Raw genomic sequence first — 25,308 nt, 5'->3', positions numbered from 1 at the left:
TAAGTGTAAGTTCCATACATTATATTTTTACAAAATCATTGTAGCTTATGATTTATAAATGCCTCACAAAAGATGTATGGGCCAATCCTCCTTGCCTGCAGTTTTTCATAAAAAGCACTATGGACAGTAGTCTCAATAAAAACAATTTTAAAGGAGCAAAATTCCAGAGAAAAATATATTTACCTCTTATTGTAATCACTTTGGGATGCTATAACAAAATAAATGGATTGAGTGGCTTATAAATAGCATAAAGGTATTTATTACAGTTTTGGAAGCAGGAAGTCTAAGATCAAGGTGACAGTATAAGGGTTCTGGTGAGGGTGCTTTTCTGGTTTGCAGACTACCAACCTCTAGGTCCATTTTTGTGTGGTAGAGGGAGAAGTAGTGAGCTCTTCTTGAATTCTTACACTCATCTCATTTATGAGAACTTTACCTTTGGGTACCTAATCCTAACCATCTCCCACTAAACTTATCACCTAATGCCATTGCATAATGGGATAGTTCGTCAATGTATGAATTTTGGAGGATCACAGATACTCAGTTCATAACACCTCTTAAATAAAAAGAAATTAAGGAACCCTTGGATGCCAAAAAACAAATTGAAAACAGGAAGTCAAGTATTAGGCTGACTCCACCACTTAGCTTTAATCCTAGTAAATGAGTTTAGATTCTGAGAGTCAAAGGGATTGAACAGACAGAAAACAAAGCTTAAGTCCTTCACAAAATGAAAACTCTTATAGGAGACTCCTGAGTGAAGCAATATGAGGACCATAATCACAGTGAGATAGAGAGATAGAAATATATTTGCAGCACAAAAGGAGAGAGGAAGACAATGTATCTGTATTAATTTTAGCACAAGGTGAAGATAAAAAATAATTTCCCAGAGAATTTGTAATGCAAAGCAACTCCACTTATGGATTTGTAAGACCAGGTTACCTTGTGAAGTCCTAACCCTCCAAGACAACCTTTATCTTAATGTGGTTACCAAGATGACTGGCCTATACAAATATAAATCCTTTCTGGAGGAATGCACCTTCAAACCCTATCTCAAAACAATTTGTAAATTTCAACAAATGTAATTTAATAGTAAAAAAAAAATTCTAGAAAACACAAAAGAAAATAGATACCAGGAGCAAAACACAGTAAAAATAAGGGAAAGCAAAGTGAAGCATGTAAATTGTTTCATATAGAGCAGACACAAAAATAATTATGGTTAGTTTGTTTAAATATACAAAAAAATTTAAAATAAGAATAAGGAATAAGACTATAAAATTCTCTTTTTATAGTCACCTTTTTAAAAAATCAGATTTTAGAAGAGAAATTAAAATAATGGGTTGAAAACAAGATAAAACAAAACTGAAGAAATATACAGGAAATTGGAAAAAAGAACACAAAATAATAAAACACTGAAAAACTGAAATCTTTAGTTACAAAAATTTTCAGATTGAATTTTAAAAATAATCTTGATATGTGATGCTCATAAGACACATATAAAAATAATAAAATAATACAATTCATCATAAAATATTGGACTTTTAAAATTCCATAAACTTCAAAGCTTTAAAACAATTACTGACAAAGAAAAATTGACAAGTTCTTTGTTGTAATGAGTAATTAAATACACACATATGAAGTGAATTGACTTCCAACCAAGGTATCCAGGTAATGAAGGAGAAAAGGGTACCCTTTTACCCTTTTCAGTACCCTAGAGGTACTGAAACAAGTAGATTTGTTTGTATAAAAAAAAATGGACCTGGTTCCTCCTTCACATCCTACACAAATATTAAAATGGAATAGAGATCTAACCCCAAACCCAAAGCTGTAAGATTCTAGGAGGAAAAAAAAAAAAAAGTAAGAGAAAAATCTCTGACTTTAAATCTCTATGACATTGTGGTGGGAATCCATGAATCCATGATTTCCTTACAATGTAACTGCAAAATTACTAATTCTAAAAAATAAAAAAGAGGATATGTTATATTTCATCAATAACAAGTCTATTGCTTTTTTAAGAATATCATTGAGAAAATAAAATTTTTATAACATTTCCTTATTTCATTATAATATCTATAAGAACAGTGTTTTCTTAATTCTGATATTGTTAATTTGTGCTGTTTTTCTTAATCAGTCAAAATAGACTTTTTTCAGTTATTTGACCTCTTCAAATGGCCAACTTGTGATGTTATCAAGAGCCTACATTTTTTATTTTCTTTGTAATCATCAATTTCTATTCTTTATCATTTTACTTCTTCTATTTGTTTTGGATTTTTTTCTCTTTTCTTCTGCCATAAATAGACACTTAGGGGACTTATTTTGTTCTTTCTTGTTTGTCCATATAGCAATTAAAAGCCATAAAATTGCCTCGAAGTGTGCTTTAGTTGCATTCCACAATATATTTTTGTTCAAACTATTTTCATATTATCACCGTGATTTCTACTTTGATCCATAGTTTGCTTATAAATATATTGTTTAATTTTTAAGTATTTTTATTTTTAAATAGATATTTTGTTATGAATTTCTAGTTTATGTCTGTTGGCGTAAAAGACTATGATCAGTGTGATTTCACTTGGGATTTATTTTTATGACCTGTGGCTTATATTGGTTACTGTTTCATTTATTTATACTTGAGAAGAATGGCATCCTATAATTGCTGACTGTAAATGTCTCAAATTATCAATTAGGCCCATTTGGTTCAAGTCTTTTTCTGGATTTTTTTTTTTTTTTGGTGATAATGGGATTGAATCTATGGCCTCACATATGCTAGGCAAGTGCTACCAAGTTACAACCCCTTCTCTTTAATTTTGAGACAGAGCCTCACTAAGATGCCTGGGCTAACATCAAACTTGTAACCCTCCTACTCTGGCCTCCTGAGTATCTGGCATTACAGGAGTGTGCCATTCTGCCCAGCTGTGTCTTCTGTATTCTTACTGATAATTTCTTATTTCATCAATTAAGGAAAGAGAAGTAATGAAATCTCCAACTCAGGTTATGGATTTTTCTATGTACCCTTTCAATTGTATCAGTTTTTGCTTTGTGCATTTTGGTGCCTTATCATGCACTTAAGATCCTGAGGTCTCTTTAATAAATGTTGTCATTTTTAAATTTAAATGAATTTTAATATAAATCATGTATCTTAAAATGTCCTTTTCATCTCCGAAAGTGTTCATTTTCATGAAGTTCATGCTTATATAATATAGCCAGTTCTTTTTCTCATTATTATTATCAGTGTGGCTTGCTTCAGCTGTTTCAATCCCTTCACTTTTAATCTGCTCATGTCTTTATTCTTTAAGTGCACTTTCATAAATTGATTATAGTGTGGTCTTTCATTTTTCTCTAACCTGACAGCCTCTCTTTTGACCAATGTCCTTAGTCCATTTAAACACAATATAATAATGGACATGTTGGGCTTGTTTCTCTTTGTTTCATTTCTTCTTTATTCCCTTTTTTTGTTTTGGGCTACTTTTAGATTAAATATTTATAAGTATTCCATTTTCTCCCTTTCCTTTTTTTGTTATAGTTCTTTATTATATTTAATTGATTTGTCTACCATTTATAATATGCATTTTAACCTATTATAGCCTCCTTTCAAATTATATTATACTGCTGTACAAATAATGGAAACTCTTTAATAGAGTGTACATCATTTTTCCCTCCTTTTTTACTATTTGCATTCAATTTCCTTATTTCACATTATCAATTTATTTCTACATTCCATTCAGCATTGTCATATTGAACATGTCCAGCACCCAACAACAACAACAAAAAATGACCATACATGTGAAGTCAGAAAATGTGACCAAACAATCAAATGAAAAAAATCAGTCAGTAAAATGAAAATGAGATGAAATATCATTGTAATCATTTTGCTTTAGTCAATTGCATTATTAATGATCTTTACAAAAACAAAAATTTTACATTTTTATACATTTACTAGTACCAACATTATTCTTTTATTTACATAGACAGGTTTTTATCTGAAACCATTTTCTTCCAGCTTCAAGAACATTCAAGAACATTTTTTTGTAGAGCAAATCTGATGACATTGTATTTTTCAGGTTTGTTTATCTGAAAATATATTAATTTTGCCTTTGTGTTTGAAAGATATTTTCACTGCATATATATTTACTTTCATCATTTTCCATATTGTATTCATTATCTTCTGGCTTGAATTGGTTCTTATATGATATCCCTAATGAATGCTTAAATTCTTTTATCTCTCTCTATATACGGTGTCTTTTTCACATGGCACTCTTCGATATCACATATTTTTTTTAAAATTCATGTACATACCAAACATATTTATAGTTATTGTTTAATCCACTAGGTCCATCATCTCTAGTATTCCTGAATTTCATTTTATTGAATGATTTTTTCCTCTTGGTTATGTTAAGTCACATTTTCTGACTTCTTCATGTGTATAGTAATTTTTTATTGCAATCTGGACATGATTAATAAGACATTGCTAAATGGTTATATTTTGTTATTTTTATTATTGAGCATTGAATTTCATTTTTCTGTACAGTTAATTTACTTTCAAATCAGCCAGACTTGTTGAGCCTTTTTTAAAGTTTGGTAGCATGGTGCTAAATTAGTCTTTCTCCTAGGGCTACTAAAGACTTGTTTCTTGTAGCTTCTTTACCAAAGACCATATGTTCAAATAGATCTTACCACTCTGCATAGAACTCATTATCTTTCGTCCCTACTTGAGCTCCAGGGGTTATAAAGTTTAGATGTTTCCAGTAGCAGTTTCCTTCCCAGCTTTGGGGAATCACACCCAAATTGGGTGAAGCTGAATATTCGGCCATAGACTCCAAGAACCCTTTGTAAGTTTTTGGAGCTCTTTGTGTCACTCACTCTTGTCTTCTGTACAACATTAAACCAATGCCAGGAGCCTCAGCCGGTTCCTGGGTTTTTGCCAGGAATTGCATTAAAGTATAAACATATACTTACATTATTTTTGTATTATGTCATGAGCGTTCTCTTACTATTATCACTGACTTTTTGTTGGCTGCCTAATATTCTAATAAATATTTTCAAGGGTCTAGTAAATATTTTCAAACAGAAAGCCAAGCAATTTTGAGAACATTTGTTCTCCACCCCTTAGGGATCACACTTTTCTGTGGTCAGGAATCCAATGTTTGAGAACAATTGTTTCATACATTGACTAGTTTTCTAGTTGTTTATGGTGGGAAACTAAAGCAGTTCCAGTTATTCAATCAAGGTCAGAAGCATTTTTTTCTGAAAACACAATTTTAAAGTTAATGAACTAAAAACAAAAACAAAGACTAAGAAATATCACATGACCAAACCACTGTTTCTTCACGTGAGATGACTGTTAAGCTAATAAAATTTGTGGATTTCCATGTTTATGTGTGTGCCATTTTATGGGGAATGCTAAATGCCAATAATATGAGTTGAGTCTAAATATCCTATTCTAGCAACCCCAAGAGGTTTCTTAAGGAATTTTTATCAGAGATTTTCATGTCCTTTTCCTTTATAATTGTGCCCTAAAAATGTCTTGAAATACTGTGGGGGAAATGAGATTGTACTGATCACTATACAAATCTAAGCCAAAAGATGTTTCAAATATTTTAAAGACTGTAGGAAAATATAAAGAAATACTTTACCTTTTAGGCAAAATCATTTATTTTTTATCAAAAAGCTTTAACATTGTCTAAAATACATCCATTTGTAGATCGTAACAAGTATTTCCTATTCATCCATAGATGGTAGTAGCTATCTTGATAGTTTTCTTTCAATATATTTTCCTTCAAATTTAAAATTCAAAGTAAAAATTAATCTTATTATTTTTCATAACTCTGGAAGTATGTATGATTATTTAATATTTCTATTAAAAATTCATGTTAGACTATATAAAGTGAATGATAAAACATTATTTATTGGAAGCTGTGATTGATGAGTTAAATTTCAATAATTATAATTTCATGAATACATTGTTTTTATACAAGCACCAGAAAATCTTGCTAAGAACCATAAATAATTCTAACAAGTAATTATTATGAAAAAAATAAGTGATTAATAAGCAAATGCTTTTTGCTTTTTTTCTGCTTATTGCTTTTGCTTACAAAAATCATCAATTTTAATAGTCATAAAGCAAGAGATCCTTTTAAAAAAGCTAGATTGTTCAAAATTTAACTTCTGATATTTCTCCTCAACCATGGTTGATAGCTTTTTTCATTATATTAATATCCTCATATCCCACTGTTTCCTTACTCTGGAAATCTAGCGTCATATGTAACAATTTCTTTTACCCAAGACAATCAAGTCATAACCATATTCTGTCAACTTCATTCTAAGTAAATCTTGCTATTTTTTTTCAATTACCTCAATCCAAGCCACCATTACTTTCAGCTGGGCTACCATATTGATGGTATGTGCTATCTTCTCTATCTAAATGTACTACACCAGTCCCTTCTCCACATAATAGTTTTTCAAATTTTCATTAAAGATTTGTATTTATTTTTTTGTTGTAAAAACTAACTGAATACTACAGAAACTATAAGGTCTAGTTATTCTTTATGTCTCCAGCCTTTGTCTTTATGATCTGCTCAGCATAGTTGGACTCATGCACACTTGTCTCCCAGATCTCCAGCAAGCTGCATGTTAAGACCTTTATGTTTGCAGTCCACTTGGTCTTGAACTTTCTCCGTGCTTTCTTTATTCCTCCTAGCTAACATCCTCAATAAATAACTCCCCCCACACAAGCCTTCCTCAACTCCCTTCATAAATTAGTTATTTAAATAACTGGTTGAATGCCACGTTCTCCAGTTAGGTTACAAGTTCCATGAGGAGAGAGAGAGCATCTCTATTTTGTTCATTTGGAGGCTTTCTGAACATTAAGTTTTACTGAGTTATAGTGAATATTTGAGTAATTATTCAATCATGATTAAATGTTATATAAGGAAATATAGATCTCAGCTTCTGCTCCAGACAAAATGAACCCCAGGTAATTTGCAGGCACCTTAATGTAGAAGAAGGAAATGGACTAATATTTGATTCGAACCTCTGATTCCTAGGCTAGCAGTACAGTTATCTCCATTAAAGACAAAATCAATTTAAATTGTGGGATCAATTGACTGAGATTGTGGGCATGGTGGTGAACATCTGTAATTCCAGCAACTTGGAAGGCTGAGAAAGGAGGATGGCAAGTTCAAAGGCAGCCTCAGAAACTTAGAGAGTCTCTGTCTCAAATTAAAAATAAAAAGTATTTAGGATATAGGTCAGTGGTAAAGTTTCCTGGGTTCAATCCCCAGTTAATTAAAAGAGAGAGAGAGAGAGAGAGAAGAAAAATTCATCCGAAGGTGATGTTCAGAAATGGAGAAATGGGCTTTCTCAGGCACTGGTATGGGAATATAAATTGATACACCTTTTTAAGAAAATCAATTTGAAAGTGTTTTTCAAAATCCTTAAAAGTTCAATTTCTTTGCCTCTACAATTACAAATCTGAGAATATGGTCAAGGGAAATATTCAGATATAGTTAGTTTACAGTATGTATATTCAAGCATTATAGAGAATTTAAAGAACTTGGAAACACTCAAACATCCATAAATGGAGATTGGCTTACATAACAATTACCAATAATTTATCAGCTTAAGTTATTAGTGCTTTAATGAAATAATGTGAAGTGGGTATTACTGCTGGTTTTTTAATGCTCATAACACTTTCAAACCTCTTTATAGCTCTCCGAGATTCTGGCAAACAGTCTATAAATAGTGACTGGAAGATTGAACACTCTGGAGCATTCAATTTAGCTGGAACTACTGTTCATTACGTGAGAAGAGGCCTCTGGGAGAAGATCTCTGCCAAAGGTCCTACTACAACACCTTTACACCTCCTGGTATGAGGGAAAGAATTGATAACATTGCATAAGCAGTTTCTCATGATAAAGACATTCCTATTGTACCTTCTCTAATCTTTTTCCCAAATCCAAATTGTCAGGTAGGCATTTAAGATTATTTAAGAGGTGAGTTTTTAGTTTTCTAAAAATGTATTTAAATTTATGATTTCTGAAAACAACAATTATTATAAACAGAATACAATGTTTTAGGGTTTTCACAGATTCAGAGTATAGTCCCAAGGAACAAAGACTCTCTTTTTCCTAGAAGCATTCATTTACTAATCAGACTGCATATCTATGAAAAGAGTGCTATGTAATATTGCAAATTGTAGCATTTCAAAATCCATTGTGTGGGTATTGTCTGATTCTGTATAAAATGCATTTGATAAAATGTTCTTTTGATGAGGAGAATAATTTGCTAAATAAATATATATTTATTTATACTCATACACACACATACACACACAGTATTCTCATTTACCCTGTCAGGCTTGCTTACTGGGTCAATAGATTCCAGTAAAGACTTATGAAAATTTGAGTGTTTGGGATGATAATTTAGGCTTAAAGTTATTAAAAGATTAGACACATGTCCAGAGAGATTTGGAGAGAAAGGGTTAGGATGATGGGGCTCTGTCCAGGCTGGTGGCAGGTCTACAAGCCTCTTTTGACCTTAATCATGACAGTCAGTGATGGTTCCATAGGAGCCAGAGGACTGAATATATCACTAGCATGAGTTTTCTATTTTAGTGGCAAAAAGTGTTCTAAAATTCAGACATTTCAGCACCTCCTTACATCTACACATAAAACTGATCTAAGCCATGATCCATTGGCTGTTTATTTTGGAGTGTGTTATGCCACATTATTTAATATCTCCACACATTTTATGTTGACTTTATCTTCAATTGGAGACATCTGTGTTGCTAATATAGGAGCCAGAGGTTCAGATCACATATTGGCCCATTTGCATTGACTCATTTAAAGTGCCCACTAATTACATGGAGTTCTTGTTAAAATGTACATTCTACTGATTTGGTTTGGAGGCAGGACCTGAGATCTGTGTTTCTAACCAGTTTCTACCTGATGCCACTATTTCTGGTCCAAAAACCGTAATTTAAATTACAAGGTTCTATATAACTACAGTCACTATGCTTTACCATCACCAATACAGGGAGCAAGGTAAGTGGATGTGTACCTTCTGTTCCAATCTTAGTAATATTCACCATTCATTGAGCACTAAGAATCACACACTGGCCAAGGGTGCTTTATACTCAGTGCAACACATAATCCACATAATAACCCTGTGCAATATGTATGATTGTTGTTATTTCATTTGATTGACTAAAAAGAACTAAGTATGAGGAAAGTTAAGCATGGTGCATAGTGTTATCTAATGAATTATTTAACTTCAGTAAATAATCATTGTTCAATGCTTTCTCTCTTTTATAAAGTTGAGATCTTTATACTAAACTTCCTTGGATAATAAATATACATATTTTAAATAATTATTTTAATCCTTTGTGTCCTACTCTATAAATTAAATTGGAAACTCCCTTCTGTCCTCTGTGCCACATAGAAAAAAAGAGAAAAAAATGACTGCTATCATTTGAGTAATATATAGCTCCTTCTATGATTGGGTCACATACAATAACTATCAAAGCAAAAATATTTTTAATGATTAGGTTTCAGAAAATGCTATTATGTTTGCTAACTTATGTAAGTGTATCCTACATTTTTTAAAAATGGAACAAGACCAAGTCTCTTATAATGAGCCTCTACTTTAAAAAGTGTGTATGAGAGACCTTGGTATTGGGCAGAGGGAGCTTCATTGCTTCAGAATCTTTAATCTAACTGGTAATTACCAAGGTTTTTCCTGGAAGCATGAAGTATAATTAAAGTCAGTGAACTATGTCTAAAAGAAGGCATCTATGTGACCTGGATTTATTCAGTAATCCAAGGGAAACTGCACTTCTAAGATATTTTTCTTTAATGACTATTACAGACTCGAAACTGGTACTGATTTTTGAAAGGCAATACCTCTGCTGCCATGCTTCCATATGTGCCCATCCACTGTAACATGGTCACACTTTCCTTTTGCAAAGAATACTGCCAAATTCAAATGGTTTAAGAAAGAGCTAATGGTTTTGTGGCCAATGTCTCTATTTTAAGTGGCATTAGATACTCGAGGACTACCTCAAGTTCTATCAATGAAAAGGCAGTTTATTAGGTAAAATAGACATGTTTTTATGTAATTAATTAAGTTGGCAAATAGTTGTTATTTATGTTTATTCCATCATTTAAAATTATGTAATAGTCTAGTTTAAAAACATGAACAAGTAGTTTTTAAAAAAAAAAAAAACTAAGTTCTTTCTCTTTAAACTTATTGGGCTGAAAGTAGCCTATAATTGGCAACATCAAATGAGATATTTGAGATATTGAAGCCAAAATAAGCACTGTGTAAGCACTGTGATGTATTCTGAATTAGTACCTAGTGTGTTACTCATTTGTGAACTTAAAAATGGTTTTATTTATTTATTCTTTTTTTTTCTTTTTTCTTTTCTTTTTTTCTTTTTTTTTTTTTTTTTTTTTTTTTGGTGGTTCTGGGGATTGAACCCAGGGACACTCTCCCACTGAACTAAATCTCTAACCCTTTTTATTTCACTCCCAGACCTTTTCAATTTTTGAGACAGGATCTTGTTAAGTTGCCCAAGTTGACTTTACACTTGCAATCTTCCTACATATACACCACTATGCCAGGCTTATATTTATTATCGTGTAGTTATTTTATAAACTCAATGCTCAATTCACCATCAAAACATATCTTAGTATTTCTGTTGATACCTTGAACAAAAATTTGAGAAAAAAAGTGGGAAAAATATAATAGAAATGCAGACCCTTAACTTTGGGTTCATTTAGTTTTTTTTTTCCCCACAGAGTATTAACTCTTTTTACGTACAATTGTCTAACACAGGTGAAACATTGCACAAAGTTTCCTAAAATTAAGCATGATTTAAAAATGTAAGAATATGTGTTTTTGTGCTTCACATTTTATTATATACATTTTTCCATAGTTTCTCAGAGTCATTGAAGTGATATATTTCATGTGGTTGTTTGACAGATTTTCTGAAAATGAATTGATGAAGAAAAATCATCATTCATTGTTTCACTTAATTATATACACATAGATACATATGTATATACATCTATATACTATGTATAAGTAAGTATTCATTATGATCCAGTTCTGAGCTTGGTTCTGGGTACCTGTAGAGAACAAAACAGACATGATCCTTGCCTATGGTTCTGTGCAGTGTAACCTAGAGTTCAGTCCTTCCCACACATCCTTTATGGTTTATTGAACTGTTTATTTGTATGTACATAAATGTACAGTTATTAAGTTAATATTTATTTATAAATTCATTTTAACATTTTTGAAGAAAACAATTTTTACTACAAGTGGAAAATTCATCAACTTGCCAAAATTCAAAGTTAACTGCAAGCATACGTGGAATGAAAGTCTTATCCTCCAGTTGGCTTTGAAATTCTCTGTCCTTAGGGAGATATGATCCTCTTAAGTCTTCACCTGAGTATGGAAGAAAGAGGAGTCCTCTGTTAAATTGGGGACTTCCTGTTTATTTTTTTTATTCAAGTGGAAAGATCACAGTTGATATTATACTGTGGGTCATATCTTAATGCCACATGGAACACACATTCCTGCCACCACTCCCTTCCACCCCAACCGAAGTCATCATGCATGTGCCAATTCTTTGAGAAACTGTTTAGTCCATCAAATTGAAAATAAATTACCAGGTATTTCTGATACCATTCAAGTGAACTTTTCTTCATGACCTCTTAGGCTCAGAGGTAACTATAGGGTCCTATCTTTTCAAAAGTATGACAATTTTGATATTTACGAGTACTGTCACATTTTTCTGCTACATATTAAAGAGGTATCCTTGCCATGCAATAGGCATTTTAAAATATCAGTGTCCTTAGTTTATATTTCACATCAAATGTGTCCTAATCATTTTTATATGTTATAGGTACTCCTGTTTCAAGATCAGAATTATGGTCTTCACTATGAATACACTGTCCCATCAGACCCCGTTCCAGAGAATCAGAGCTCCAAAGAACCAGAACCCCTCTTCATGTGGACTCACACAGGCTGGGAAGACTGCGATGCCACATGTGGAGGAGGTTAAAAAATTTTAAATATTCATCTCTCCAAAACAGCAGTTGTTTTCTCACTAACCACTGATAAGTAAGACAGATTCCAGACCCCTAATCTGCAATTCCAAAATCCATAAAGGATTGGAAACTGAGGTTTTTTGATGATATGTTTAGTACCTAAGTACCTGAACTACTCTGTAGCAAAATCTGCCTTGAACTGAAAAAAAGTATTTAGAATTGTTACATATTTCACTAATGTGATGACTCATTGTATTGCATTGCATAAATAGTAGTGAATTTTGTTTGTAATGCACTAGGTTCCATAGACATTATTTAAGTTGTTATGCAATATTTTTGTACTGTATTAATTTGATAAAATCTTCAAAATTCTGGATTCCAAACTAGATCTGCCCACAAAAATTGTGGACTACAAGAATTGGAAGCATGTTTTGACAGAGTAGTATTGAGTTTGCTTCTGTGTTGTCTGCATACTTAGGCTAAATATACAGAATATGTGGGAAAAAACCATAATTTCCCTAATTCTTTAGCTTGCTAGTTTTTAAAAGCATGTTACTATTTTTCTGAAATTGTGCTCCAAGATTTTCTATTTTTGTTTTCATGTCAGAGACTGAGGAGACAAAAGAATGAAATTACTTCAACATAAAATGTTAGACTTAGAAATTACTTCATCTTACCTTTGTTTTGCCCATGAGAAACTTGTGTGCCACAGATTAAGTAGATTTTTGTTGCTCACAGAAGTAGTGAATAGTAAGGGCAAGCAAATCCCAGTCAGGGACTTCTATCTTCCCTGTGAATCCCTGTGCATCAATAGCATATTATTATTTCAGTTACTTCCACTTAATAACATTTTATACAGCTTTGAGTATGAGATGCCTCCTAAGAACAAAAGGAGAAATCTTTACCATATAAAGGTATTTGTGTGTGTGTGTGTGTGTGTGTACTATATATAATATGACATGGTTTGTGTAAAGAAGTGAAAAATTTATTTGGTTTTTTCGTGAAGGAATATCAATATGCAAAGCTTAATGTTGCTGCCGCAGAAGCCTGGGAAAGTGCAGAAAGAGACTGGCAGGTGAGACTGGCAGGTGGAAGAGTGTGTTTGTTGTACAGAAGACAGAAAATAAGTAGACAGGTAAAGAATACATTAAGGTATCAAAGTGTGAGAAGTATCTGGAGAAAAATAAGCAAGGACAGGAAACAAATCTGAAGTGTGAAGAATAGAGGGAGTAGGTTCAGTTTTAAATATGGTGGTCAGAAAAGCCCTCAATAAGATCAGGATGAATTAACACAAATAAGCAAACAAACAAATAAACTCTGACATGACCATGAAGGTTTTATGGGGCCGGTGGAAGTCCTGGAGTAGGAGTAGAGCTGGTTGCTCAGGAATAGCAAGAAGGCTGGCATGGCCCTCCTTTGCTCTGGATGGTGTGGGATGCTTGTGGTAATGATCAAATAGAGGAGTAACTTAATCTGGTTTGCATTTTTAAAGGTTTTTTTTTTTTTTTTTTTTTTTTTGCTTCCAAGTTGAGAGTTGGCTAAATGGAGCAAAAAGGTAGAAGGAGAGATCAGTTAGGAAGTTACTACAGTAATCCAGGAAAGAGAATAATAAATGTACCACTCCACTGTGTTAGCAATGTGGGAGGGAAGAGTGGTCAGGGTCTGTACAAAATCTCAAAGTAGAACTAACAGATTGTATAGATAGAAACATATATCTATCAATATGAGTGTCAGAGAATGAATGTGATAGTTTTAGCAACTAGTAAGATGAAGCCACCATCGATTTACATAGGAAAGTGAAGTCACAGGATTAGCAGGGAGTTTTATTCTCATCATCAGTTTAAGGTGCCTAATAGCTAAGGGTGATCCCAAGAAAGCAGTTGGTATAAAATTCTGGTGTTCAGGAGAGAATATTAAACTAGAGATACTTGGTATATGGATGAAATATTAAAATATTGAGACTAAAAGTCACCAAATGAACAAATGTGGGGAGTGAGAGTGAGAGAAGCTATTGGAGGACTGAGACTTGGGGTACTATGCATTGACAGTCTGGAGGGATGAAGAAGAAGGTGCAAAACAATTTAAAATGAGTAGCCAACACACAGGAGAAGACACACAGGAGAGAAAGCTCTTGCTAGGCATCTGACATAGAGCTTTTACAAGGAGAAAATTATCAACTATCAAAAACTACCAATGGAAAATAAGGTAGAGGAAGAGTTGACTCTAACATTTAAATATATTACATGATTATGTTTTAAATGGATTACATTTAGTAGCTTTGAAACATGAAGTTTAATTCTTACCCCATAGAAATTCATTTCAATGACATGTTTGGCTTAAAAGACCAAGTGGAGTGGATTCAAAAGAAAATGACAGAATAAGTGGAGAAAGGAACTCTAAGGGATTCTAGGAATGTTGCTGAAAGAAGAAAATAGAGAAATGTGGCAGTAGCTAAAAAAGAATGTGAATCAACAAAATTTGTTGTTTTTAATAACAGAAATTATGCATTCTTGTTTGTCAGTGTGCATTTTCTAGAACAGAACAGAAAACTAGAAATGCAAAGGTGACAGCAGACATTTGATGAAACAATATCCACATGGGATGGGGGACGGGATGCAAAGTTGGCTTTATACAAAATATGGACAGTCCATCACTAGTAACATGCAAAAAGTTTAGTGCCAAGAACTTATGGCAATATTCTTATTACTGCCATCTATTTTCTACAAAAAAATGTCGTCTTTGTGAGAGTGAGGGTAGAATAGGAGGTAATAGAGTTTGAAAAGAGGGATGTGAAGTGGCACTAAGAGTATAAGGAGACAAATTGAATGGGCACATGTATTTTGTTTGTGTGACAGCACTAATAATCCACTTGAAGTTGGTAGTATCATCTTAGAACGACACCAGTCCTCATGATATCTTTATTCTCTAACTATGTACAGTATGCACGTACTCATGTGGAGTAAGTTTGGGAATTTCCAGGTGAGAATGATAAAATAAAATCAGATTCCGATTTTATGTTTTATGACCTGAAATTTTATGTAACAAGTTGGAAACAGTGAGGAGGAAAGCAAAGGTATGACAGGATTTAAAGATAGTAAAAATGTGATAGTATCAATAGAAATAGAGCCTGGTGGGGTTAAAGAATTCCTAGACACAGAGTACTAAGGGGCTATAAAAGCAAGATATAATAGGAAATAGAGCTGAGATTATGGATCAGATAATAGTGATTGGTTATGCAGACTGGTAAGGGAGTTACTTGCATAACTAAAATCAAAAGCAGGATCACAGTGGAGAGAAGAGGGCCACGTACACATAGTGCCAAAAGCACTCAAATTGATAGTGTAATTGTAAGAATTGTACCAGGAGCAGGGTTAGAAAAATATAACAATAAGCCAGGAGCCAAAATCTAAACATAAGGAGAAGGAATGACTCAGGAGTTTGCATTTGATCACAAGAAGAATGATGCATTGTATAGTCTGATACAAAACTAGAGTTTTAAAAGAAGAAAGGAAGAAGGGTCTGCTGGAGGCACTGAGGAACACAGAGACCCACACTACTTCTAGATCCCAAAGGTACCAGAGCATAAGCAAAATGCTTACCTCATTGGAGGCTGCAGGGAGAGCAAGAAACAGTGTTCTCAAAGGAGAGCAAGAGCGTGTGGGAACATTCAGAGGTGAAGAGGGGAGGAACAGTCATTAGCAGAGTGCTCATAGCTTTAGGATTGCACCTGTTGCCTGTGTCACCTGGCTCTCTGGAGCCACCAGGCATAGGCAATCCAGCAGGCAGGGCAAGGTGATATTATACAGCACACTCTTTGCTGCCAAGGATATAAGGTAATCACAACAAATAGATTTCAAATAATTCTCTCAAATTAAAAAATGTTCTCAGTCATTCTTGCCACAAGGAAATTTCCAGTGGCCATGTTTCCCCTCAGGCCACACTATCACCAAGGGACTTCAGTCTGCCATCATCCTATGTTCTCCTGCGAACAGCCTTTATACACGCAAATTCCTGGTCGTCTCCTTCATCCATTCTTCACTGATAGCAAGGCTCATCTCCCTTTACCTGAGTCACATCTGTTACACAGATAAAACAAAAATATAACCTGGAATAAATACATTCTCAATGGAATATGTAGTTACAGATTTCTCCTTTACTGCAACTCAGATAAGAATTTTAGTCATGCCTTCAGTCCACTGACCAGTCAGTCTCTGTCCGATGGTCAGGGTGGGGTATGGGTGAGGGGATTGACAGACAGTCTAATGGACCACCTTATTATCAGTGAAGAACAGTCATTAAAATCAGTTTGCATTTAAAAAGCCTGGACAGGAAAACGTTTGCCCAGTGAATTATATTATCCTCATTTTTTTTTCTCCTAAAATTGTGATCTGTTACGAGATACAGCAAAACATACAGAACTTGTCAACCTTCAGTTTGAAATAGCAAATTGTTTAGGATTAAAAATTTTCCCAAAAAATCATATTAGATGATTCCTGGAGTATGTTTTGTCAATTTCTAACTCTTAAGGAATAGAGATTCACAATAAATAATTTTAGTCTCAGAGTCAGAGAAATATTAGAGACCTTTACACATGATTTCTTCATCATGGAGATGATATAGCTGAAGTGCATAGAGACCAGGACCTCCCGGGGTCCTGTGATGGGTGGACCCAGGATCAGATTCCGGCACTCCTGGGCTTAAATCCCCTTTTCTCCTGGCCACACTGCTTCAGGATCAGCTCAACAAGCTTCACATATTTTGTTTCCACAAAATAGAGAATGTCCTCTAGAGATTATTCAGGTTTTCTTTGGATTCAAAGAGACGTTTCATTTAAGAATTTATATGTCTTTATTTTTATTTGAAATGGCAGATTTTGCAACATACTCCTCCTAATTATTTACAATTCCTCTATGATTGGTGCTGGTGTAGACCTTCCCTCTGAACTTGGTTGCACTATTTAGTCAACAGTTTTCAATTATCTATGACTATGTTAATAGGGCACATAATAATGTCAATGCCAAAATATTTCTGGGCTATTGGGTATTATTTTTCTTTTCAGTTCATAAATAAAGTAGATGGTCAGGCTTTCAAGAATTGCATTGTTTCTAACTTTGTGTTGTTGATTTTATAGCCAGGAAGGGCTTTGTAATCTTTCAGCATATTCATGAATTAAATGAGAGTGTGTTCAAAACACAGAACATTGGAAACAGATTCATGCAAAATTCATTTCCAAGAGCAAAGAGAAATAACAATTGCAGTATTCTATTTCATATGAATATATTAAGAGCAAATAAGGTATCACAAGGTAGTATAAAGTTTCAATGTTTAAACAAGTTAGTTTTCTAATTTTGTTGGAAGATATTAGATTCTAATTGGAGATAAGAAATAAAAAAATACTTAATGTTGTCTACATAAATTTTTATTGTTAATGATATTTTATGTCAATACCTGCAACTAAGTTTTAAAATAATTTAAACTACTGTTGTTCACTATACATTTGTATGAATTTATGAATGCCAGTTATTACAAGTTATTGAAAACCTAACATAGAAGCATTTTCTATTTTTAAAAAGGCTGTTTTCCAAAAATATCTAAAAGTATTGATAATTCCAAATAAGTTTTTCCAGAAGTTTAACATAAATTTACTAATGCTCAAATACTTTTCCTAACAGTTTTTTCAAGGACAGAGGGTAGGCCTAGAAAACTTTGAACGGATATATCACTTTTATTTTAGCATCAACAATTGAAATTAGTCTTTATTTTCAACTGTCTTAAAATGTATTTCTGAAATACATGTTTACTTTGCATTGGAGTTCTAAAACATTAAAATATTTGAACAGGCATTTTAAACTGATTTTGGATTTTCAGAGGTTCATTACAAATTTGACGTAAAAGACCTATTTTGAACAACTTAGGTCTTGAGAGGCATTAAAAAGTTACCATTCTTGCCAAGCCTGGTGGCACACACTTGTAATCTCAGCGGCTCAGGAGACTGAGGCAGGAAGACCATGAGTTCAAAAAAAGCCTCAACAACTTAATGAGGCCCTAAGCAACTCAGCAAGATCCTACCTCTAAAATAAAATACAAAAAAGGACTGGGAATGTAGCTCAATGGTGGAGTGCTCCTGGGTTCATCCCTGGTAAAAAGGACCACTCTGGAATATCAGAAAGCTTCTTGCAGAATCACCATTAACAACCTTAGGATTTATTTTGATCTAGTGAATGGATGAATGAAAAAAATAAAACCTTGAATGGAGGTGCAAAGATTCAACAATCTATTTTGAAACAAATGAGTTAGACATGCTTTTAGGGATACAATTTGAAGAGATAACAATTTGAAGGAAAATAATAAGCCAACATTGTATGTTCTTCCCATTCATCCATGTTCCTCTAGCCTCCCACCCCTTAGCATCTTAGCATTTTGGGCCCCTCTAGATTCTGCTTTCCTTATCCATGTCCAGATCACGTGGACGCATCCCAGCCTTTGGATTCAAATCAGAGACCACCTCTCAGTATGCAGAAGCTTGTACCTTTTAAAATCTTTTAGAATGTGTTGGACAGAAAAGAACATTTTTGGATGTGCAGTTTGTTCCTTTTTCCACTTTAAAGTTGACATACTCTTATTCTAACATAAATGTTATTAACTAAAGAAAGAGCACCAAATATATTTATTTTCCATTTTTATTTGCATTATTTTATTTCAATAATAAAATATACATTATATTCTAATTTGCTTTCTTAATTTTTATATTACCATAAAGTCCTTACCAGCTCAATTTTAAATATTTAAATGATGATCCATGAGCTGGATTTGCCATAGATTATTATTTCCCATAATAGGTCATTTTGTTTGAAAAACAAAATACCATTCAAGGAAACTCAGTGTTAAGATGAACTTCTTAGTACAGAAATCACTAAAGGCTAAAATTGCCGGTTTATACTTTATTCACTCATTTCTTTACTAATACTGATTATACACCATCTATTATTAGATGAATGAAAAAAAATGAATGGTTCCTACTTTCATAAATTTCACATCTACCTACTAAGGCGTCAGATGATACTAAAAGCACCATATGGAGCAATAACAGGAGATACAGAAATTCTCTCAGGGGTAAACAAATGTGCAACATCTCTGGGGCCAGTGAGAAAGTTATGAAGATTGAGGAGTGGAAAGTGCCTAGGTCATAAAAGTAGGAGGAAAGCCAGTTCATGAAGCTCATTCAGTGTGATACTAGTACTCAAGTAAAATTTAACTTGAAGGTTATAGGCCCCATTAAACTATTTGTATGCATGGAAGTGACAAAATCAGTTTGGATTATACATAAGTGTTGTAAACAATGCATAATAATTTTTATTATAATAAAAACTAAAATGGCCATTTTAGTATTGAGCTCAAACCCTGAGGGAAAAATATTTTATGGAAATGGAAAAAATAATGATCAATAAGTAAATGGTAGCCAGGCATTGTAGTGCACACCTGTAATCCCAGCAACTCAGAAGGATGAGTCAAGAGAATCATAAAATTCACACCACCCTGGACAACTTAGAACAACTGTGATTCAAAAATTTAAAAAGGGGCTGGTAGAGTGCTTGCCTAGCATGCACAAGGCCCTGGGTTCAATCTCCAGCACTGTAAAAAAAAAAGAAAAAAAAAATAAGAATGAGCAATTAAGTAAATAAGGGCTAGGGTGCTGGGCATGTAGCTCAGTGGTAGAATGCTTCTGAGTTCAATCCCCAATATTGAAAGGAAGAAGAAGTAAATTGTTGTAGTCATCTTTTTTGCCATTGTGACCAAAAAAAAAAAAAAAAACATTTTTAGAAAAGTTTGTTAGAGATGCACCTTTTCAGAGGCCTCAACCTATAGATGGCCAACTCCAACTTGGTCCAAATTGAAGCAGAACATCACGGCAGAGAAAAGCAACTCAGGACCAGGTAATCAGGAAGCAAAGAAAAGAGTTCTACTCACCAGGAACAAAATGTAGAGCCCTACCTCCTCCAGCCACACCCTACTTGTTAACAGTCACCAGTCAGTTAATTCATTCAAAAGGATTAATTTACTGATTAGGTTAAGGCTGTCAGAACCCAATCAGTTCACCTCTGAACTTTCTTTCACTGTCTCACACACAAGCTTCTTGGGGACACCTCATGTCTAAACCAGAACAATTACATAAAGTGACTTTGGAAGAAGTTCCAATTTTTAAAATGCATGCATAAAGAATTGAAAGCATTTTACGTAGCTCTAAGTGCTTAGAGAAAAGTCCTTCTTCTCATCAAAATATATTTACTTTTAGTTCTCATGGCTTATTGGTCATCATTAGTTCATAGAAAATAAGTAACATTTTCAAAAGAAAATTATCAAGACAACTATATATGCACATGTATACACATAATATTTCTCTTATAAAGTCCCACAACTTTATTTTAAAAATCAGGTTATCCAATAATATCTAGAGAGTTTCAATTATGTGTACTGAAACACAGAACCTACCCACAGAAATGTGTGTCTGCACTTATGATGTAAGTTCTATGAATATGATCAACCTGGATAGACAAATTTTATTTTTAAATATCCGTTTTATCTTTTATATATTAAACCCAGGGAACAGGAAAAAATAAGTAAAAGCTTCTCTGTGATCTGTGTTAAATGTCTTCAGAGCAGAAAGAATTAGCCAATAAAAATGAATCTTTTTTTTTTTTAGATTTTGCCCAAATTCCTTAAAGAGATGAATGCATAATGATGATTTTATTTTATTCTTAACTATATCCAAAACAACCAAACAGATTTCCCCATGACTGTTACTGGGAATGGCACAGGTGAAGTTAGTTTACCATCAAGCAGATAACACACTATCCACAGCTTACTCATTGTTCAGACAGAAGGGCAGTTACTTCATTGCTTTATTTGCCCCTAGGTTCCACAGTATTGGATGCACTGTTTATACTGCAATTAGATGCTAGAATAGAAATTTCCGGTGCTGGCTGGGATGTAAAAAAAATTTTAAAAAAATTAAACAATAATATTCCCATATGGCTTTAAGATCTTAGTTGTATTTTCAAAGGCATGATGTGTCTGCAACTGAGCAATATGTTTTTTCCTGATTCTATTGTTTTTGTTGAATGAAAGAAAAAAGTGGAGCTAAGCTTCTCCTGACTGCCAAAAACTTAGGCTATTGAGCTTCCTTGCTACAACATGGATGGAAATGTCCCAATTTGTATTCACACGCTTTTGTACTTAAAGCACCAACAAGGAGCTCCCTAAAATGAGGATGATGCCCATATTTCTTCTGCAATATTAATCTTAGACTTAAAAGATTTTTTTCAATAGCTTAATGCGTTAATTCTGGGCTTACATAACTTAGTTTTGGTACCTTCTAAGAAAAGGCAGAAATGCAACATGATTAGACCTGAGTTATTTATTCTGTGATCACATAAATGTTCAGCACAAGCTTTCTGGATTATGTGTTTGTCATGCTTTTTGTGCCATAGTTGGCAAAGTGCTATTATTTAAATCAGTTTAGGGAACTATATTCTTGTAGGAGTGTTTTATAACTATGAGGGCTTCAAATTAGACTTTAAAACTAACATTTACATTTCATAAGTCACATTTACTTTAACTGTAGTTTCAGTATTCATCATAATAACATATAACTACTACTCATATGCTATCATTAAACAAAATTTGTATATTTACTTAATATATGTGTAAAATCATAACCCAGTCCCTGAAGCACAGGAAGCCAGAAGGAAGGTAACCAAAACCCTTTTATTTTTTACATTTAAGTAACCTATACCTTATGAGGTCTGTTTTCTCTATGTGTTAAAAAAGAAAGAAAAAAATCTAAATGAGACAAAGTTGGTTTTGTTTCTCTAGCAGTTTGACATTGATAGACATTGAGAATCTATGATTAAGTCAAGTATCACACACTGCCCTTCTTGATCTGCAAAGGAATTCCCTAGGTGTGTACCTGGGCATGAAAGGTGACTTCTCTCTACAAGTTAGCATCAAGTCACTTTGTTTTGTGAGCTTCATCAGTAATGTAAGAGGACCTCTGAGAGTGTAGCTATTGGCCCTCAGGCAGGCCCTTTGTGCATGAGGTCCTTGGCCAAAGGTACTGCAATTCAGGAATTTTCCATTTGGACAACACTGTGCTGTTAGAAGACAGAAAACACTGAAGGTTTTCATAACAAGACATGCAATAATAATCACAAATATACTTGCTACTTAATACACATGTGTATACGTATATATGTTGTCATGTTTGAACACAATGAATAGTGGTGAGGCTGTGTGCAGTATTATTGAGATGAAAATCAAAAAAGGATCCTGAATTGCACCTGTTCTTTTGCCTTCTACTTGGCTGCCCCATTTTCTTTCAATCACTCATTGAAGTAAGTAATGTTTCAAAATGAAAATAACTCTCATTCTACATCTCTTCTTTCCTCCTTCCTGATGCCAGCCTCCTTTTTCTGTTAACTGAGTGACAGAGTGACCTCTCTGGCGCCAGCCTAGCCTTTCATGTTTGGCATGACCAGCATGAATGCTCTGAGCTTCCTAATTACCATCGCATGACAGTCATAGGACCCTAACTAACAGGCCTTTCAATACAGACCCAGAAGACTTCTGAGTTCTTCATAATCCTTCGTGACCAACCTGACTTTAAAATTGTTGGCTGATTTAATTATTTTATAAAGTCAAACCATCAATTAAAATAGGTTATTAAATCTTATTTAGTTGTCTTTTTTTTACTCAGGTTATTTACATATAAGACTTTAATGGAGAAACAGAATTTAGTACATATTTACTAGACTTTAAGTCAAGAATAATAGTATTATCAAGGAATTGTGATTATAGAGCTGTAAGCAAAATGAATATACAGGCAAATAGTCATTCTTACCTCCTAATTTCTACCATAGCAGAGAAAGTACAAAATGGGAGTTTTTTAAAAACCAGTGAAAAATGGTAAGAGGCCTATGATTTTTCTCAGAAAAAATAACAATCATTGCAGAGAAAAACATTTCTGGAATTCTCAGGGTCTAGAATTCTCAGGAGTTAAGTTCTGAGTTATGATTAAAGTAAGCTTGCTTCCTGTCACTCACTACAGAACGAACTCTGGTGATGCACAACAAGATGATTCAAAGTGCACACACATCTGTGTGCTTTTTATGTGCTTTCAAAAAAAGGCCTCTTAGGGAAAGAGGATTCCTAATGCCTTATGCACATACAGTTTTGTTTTCCTGGGTGCTAGGGATTGAGCCCAGGGCCTTATGCATGCTAAGCAAGTGTTCTACCTCTGAGCTCTCTCCCCAGCCCACATACATGGTTTTCAAACACTTAATGCTAAAAGACAACCACAGTTTATTACAATAAAAACTTTCTATTAACCTCTTGTTCACTTAGGTTGCTACTATCACTTTGTATATAAATGCTTGCAATTTACTTTCTAAGGAGAAAAAAATTCTTAAGCCTGGAAATACATTTTGTTATGTAAATTATAAATAGTATTATCTTCATGGATGGAACTTAAAATTAGTTTAAAATATCTATGAAAATTCCAAGCCTATGAATATATAAATTCATTTCATAAATGACTATGATAACATTGCTTTATATATTAATTTGCAATTTTTAGGAGAAAGGAAGACAACGGTGTCCTGCACAAAAATCATGAGCAAGAATATCAGCATCGTCGACAACAAGAAATGCAAACACTTAACAAAACCAGAGCCACAGATTCGGAGGTGCAACGAGCAGCCATGTCAAACACGGTACCCTATGCCAGCAACCCTGCAAGCATTGTTTGGCTATTATATTGCTATCCCTAAAGCATACTCAGAATATTATTAGAATCACATTTTCTTAGCTTACAAAGGGATATGTACCACAATGTGAACTTTTAAAGAAGCAAAGTCTAAGAATGTAAGGCTAATATTTACAACTTTGTGTTCTCCATAGTGTAAATACAACTACTTAACTGGGGATGGGGATGGGGAGATTGCGGTGAGAATTAATTAAGATTACTTGGTAACCTGTAGATCACCTCTTCAAAAATCTGGTTATTTAGTTGAATTTAGATATTTGCTTTTATGTTCTCTGAAATTATACATTAGAACTTTCCAGAGGTCAATAAATCAAGGTAGGATGGGGCAGGACCAGAATAATTGCAGAATAATAGGGACAGAGTTGTCCTTCTGTTTCCTGAAGCTAGTTCCTCACTTCCTCTCCTCTAGTTCTCAGTGCAAACTTCCGGGTTTCTGACCCAGCTCCTTATTTTCCCAATAAGTATTAGGAAAGCAGGCAAGAGACTCCTAAGTAGGAGACAAAATATCTATGCCAAGCAGCTGAGAGTGGGCTAGGAGGAGGAAGACCATGCCTTAGTAACAAGAAGATGAAGCAGAGACAAGAATGAACCTGAGTTTAATTTTGGAGAAGCCACTACAGCTGCCATCACAGGACTACTGAAAATTTACATGTTATCTCATAAAAATTAATGTTGAACTTGAGTAGAACTCAGCACTACTGTTAAAAAGCCCTAAATTTTTTAGGAATGAGATGATAAAGAGTGTGAGGCTGGACTGATTCCTTGAGAATGGTAACAACATTATTTATTTTATCTGACATTCAGGAATTTGTTGAGGCTCAGTCAGTTAGGCATGGTTGTGAATTTTTAGGAAGTTAAATAAAGGATTGATCTCCCCTTAACAATAGCTTCTGCAATGGAGTCACGGTGAATTTACACACTGCAGAACTCAAATATGCAAAGAGTTTATAGCTTTGTATTCATCTATAACTAATATAAACTTTATAACCTCCTATCACAATGAGTAAGTATGGGACAGGGTGAAGGAATAAAAGTGCAGGAACAGCAAAATTGCAAGTTAACCCATATTTGCACTTTTCTTTCTTAAATAATCTCTGGAATACTCTTTGATGATCTCTGGAGTGTCATCCAGGTAGATGTTCAATTCTGGTTTTCTTGTCTCCTCTCTTCCCCGCCCCTTCTTTTCTATCTTCAGTCATTGCTATTTCTGCCTCATTGTAAAACTCAGTTCTTAAGCTCTTTTGATCTAGTTCATGCCATGTTAATGGACGCTTAAAAGGTTTTGGAAAAGTACTTTCTTCTTTTACAATGTTCAAATTTCAGGGGTTGCTTTACTTTAGATTCAATATATTTTAAATATTAAAAGCTGCTTATCAGTTTTTCTTTCGTTTTCACTCTTGCTCTAACAATCCTATGCCCATGCAAATATATCCTCCTAAAAGAAGA

At 33.7% G+C, this 25,308-nt stretch overlaps 1 protein-coding gene across 2 annotated transcripts in view; it reads left to right on the top strand.

Annotated features, from left to right (window-relative positions):
• Adamts19 (ADAM metallopeptidase with thrombospondin type 1 motif 19) overlaps window positions 1-25,308 on the top strand; it is a 264,305-nt gene that overhangs the window by 199,632 nt on the left and 39,365 nt on the right. For both annotated transcript variants that reach the window (XM_026408507.2, XM_026408506.2), the window contains 3 exons: window positions 7,699-7,856; window positions 11,897-12,050; window positions 23,674-23,809. In XM_026408507.2, coding sequence (XP_026264292.2) covers window positions 7,699-7,856; window positions 11,897-12,050; window positions 23,674-23,809 — 448 coding nt within the window. The remainder of the gene's footprint in view (window positions 1-7,698; window positions 7,857-11,896; window positions 12,051-23,673; window positions 23,810-25,308) is intronic.

Source organism: Urocitellus parryii, chromosome 1 (assembly GCF_045843805.1).
Source record: "Urocitellus parryii isolate mUroPar1 chromosome 1, mUroPar1.hap1, whole genome shotgun sequence".
In the NCBI taxonomy this organism is placed as follows: Eukaryota; Metazoa; Chordata; class Mammalia; order Rodentia; family Sciuridae; genus Urocitellus; species Urocitellus parryii.
This window is presented reverse-complemented; position numbering and strand designations above follow the sequence as displayed.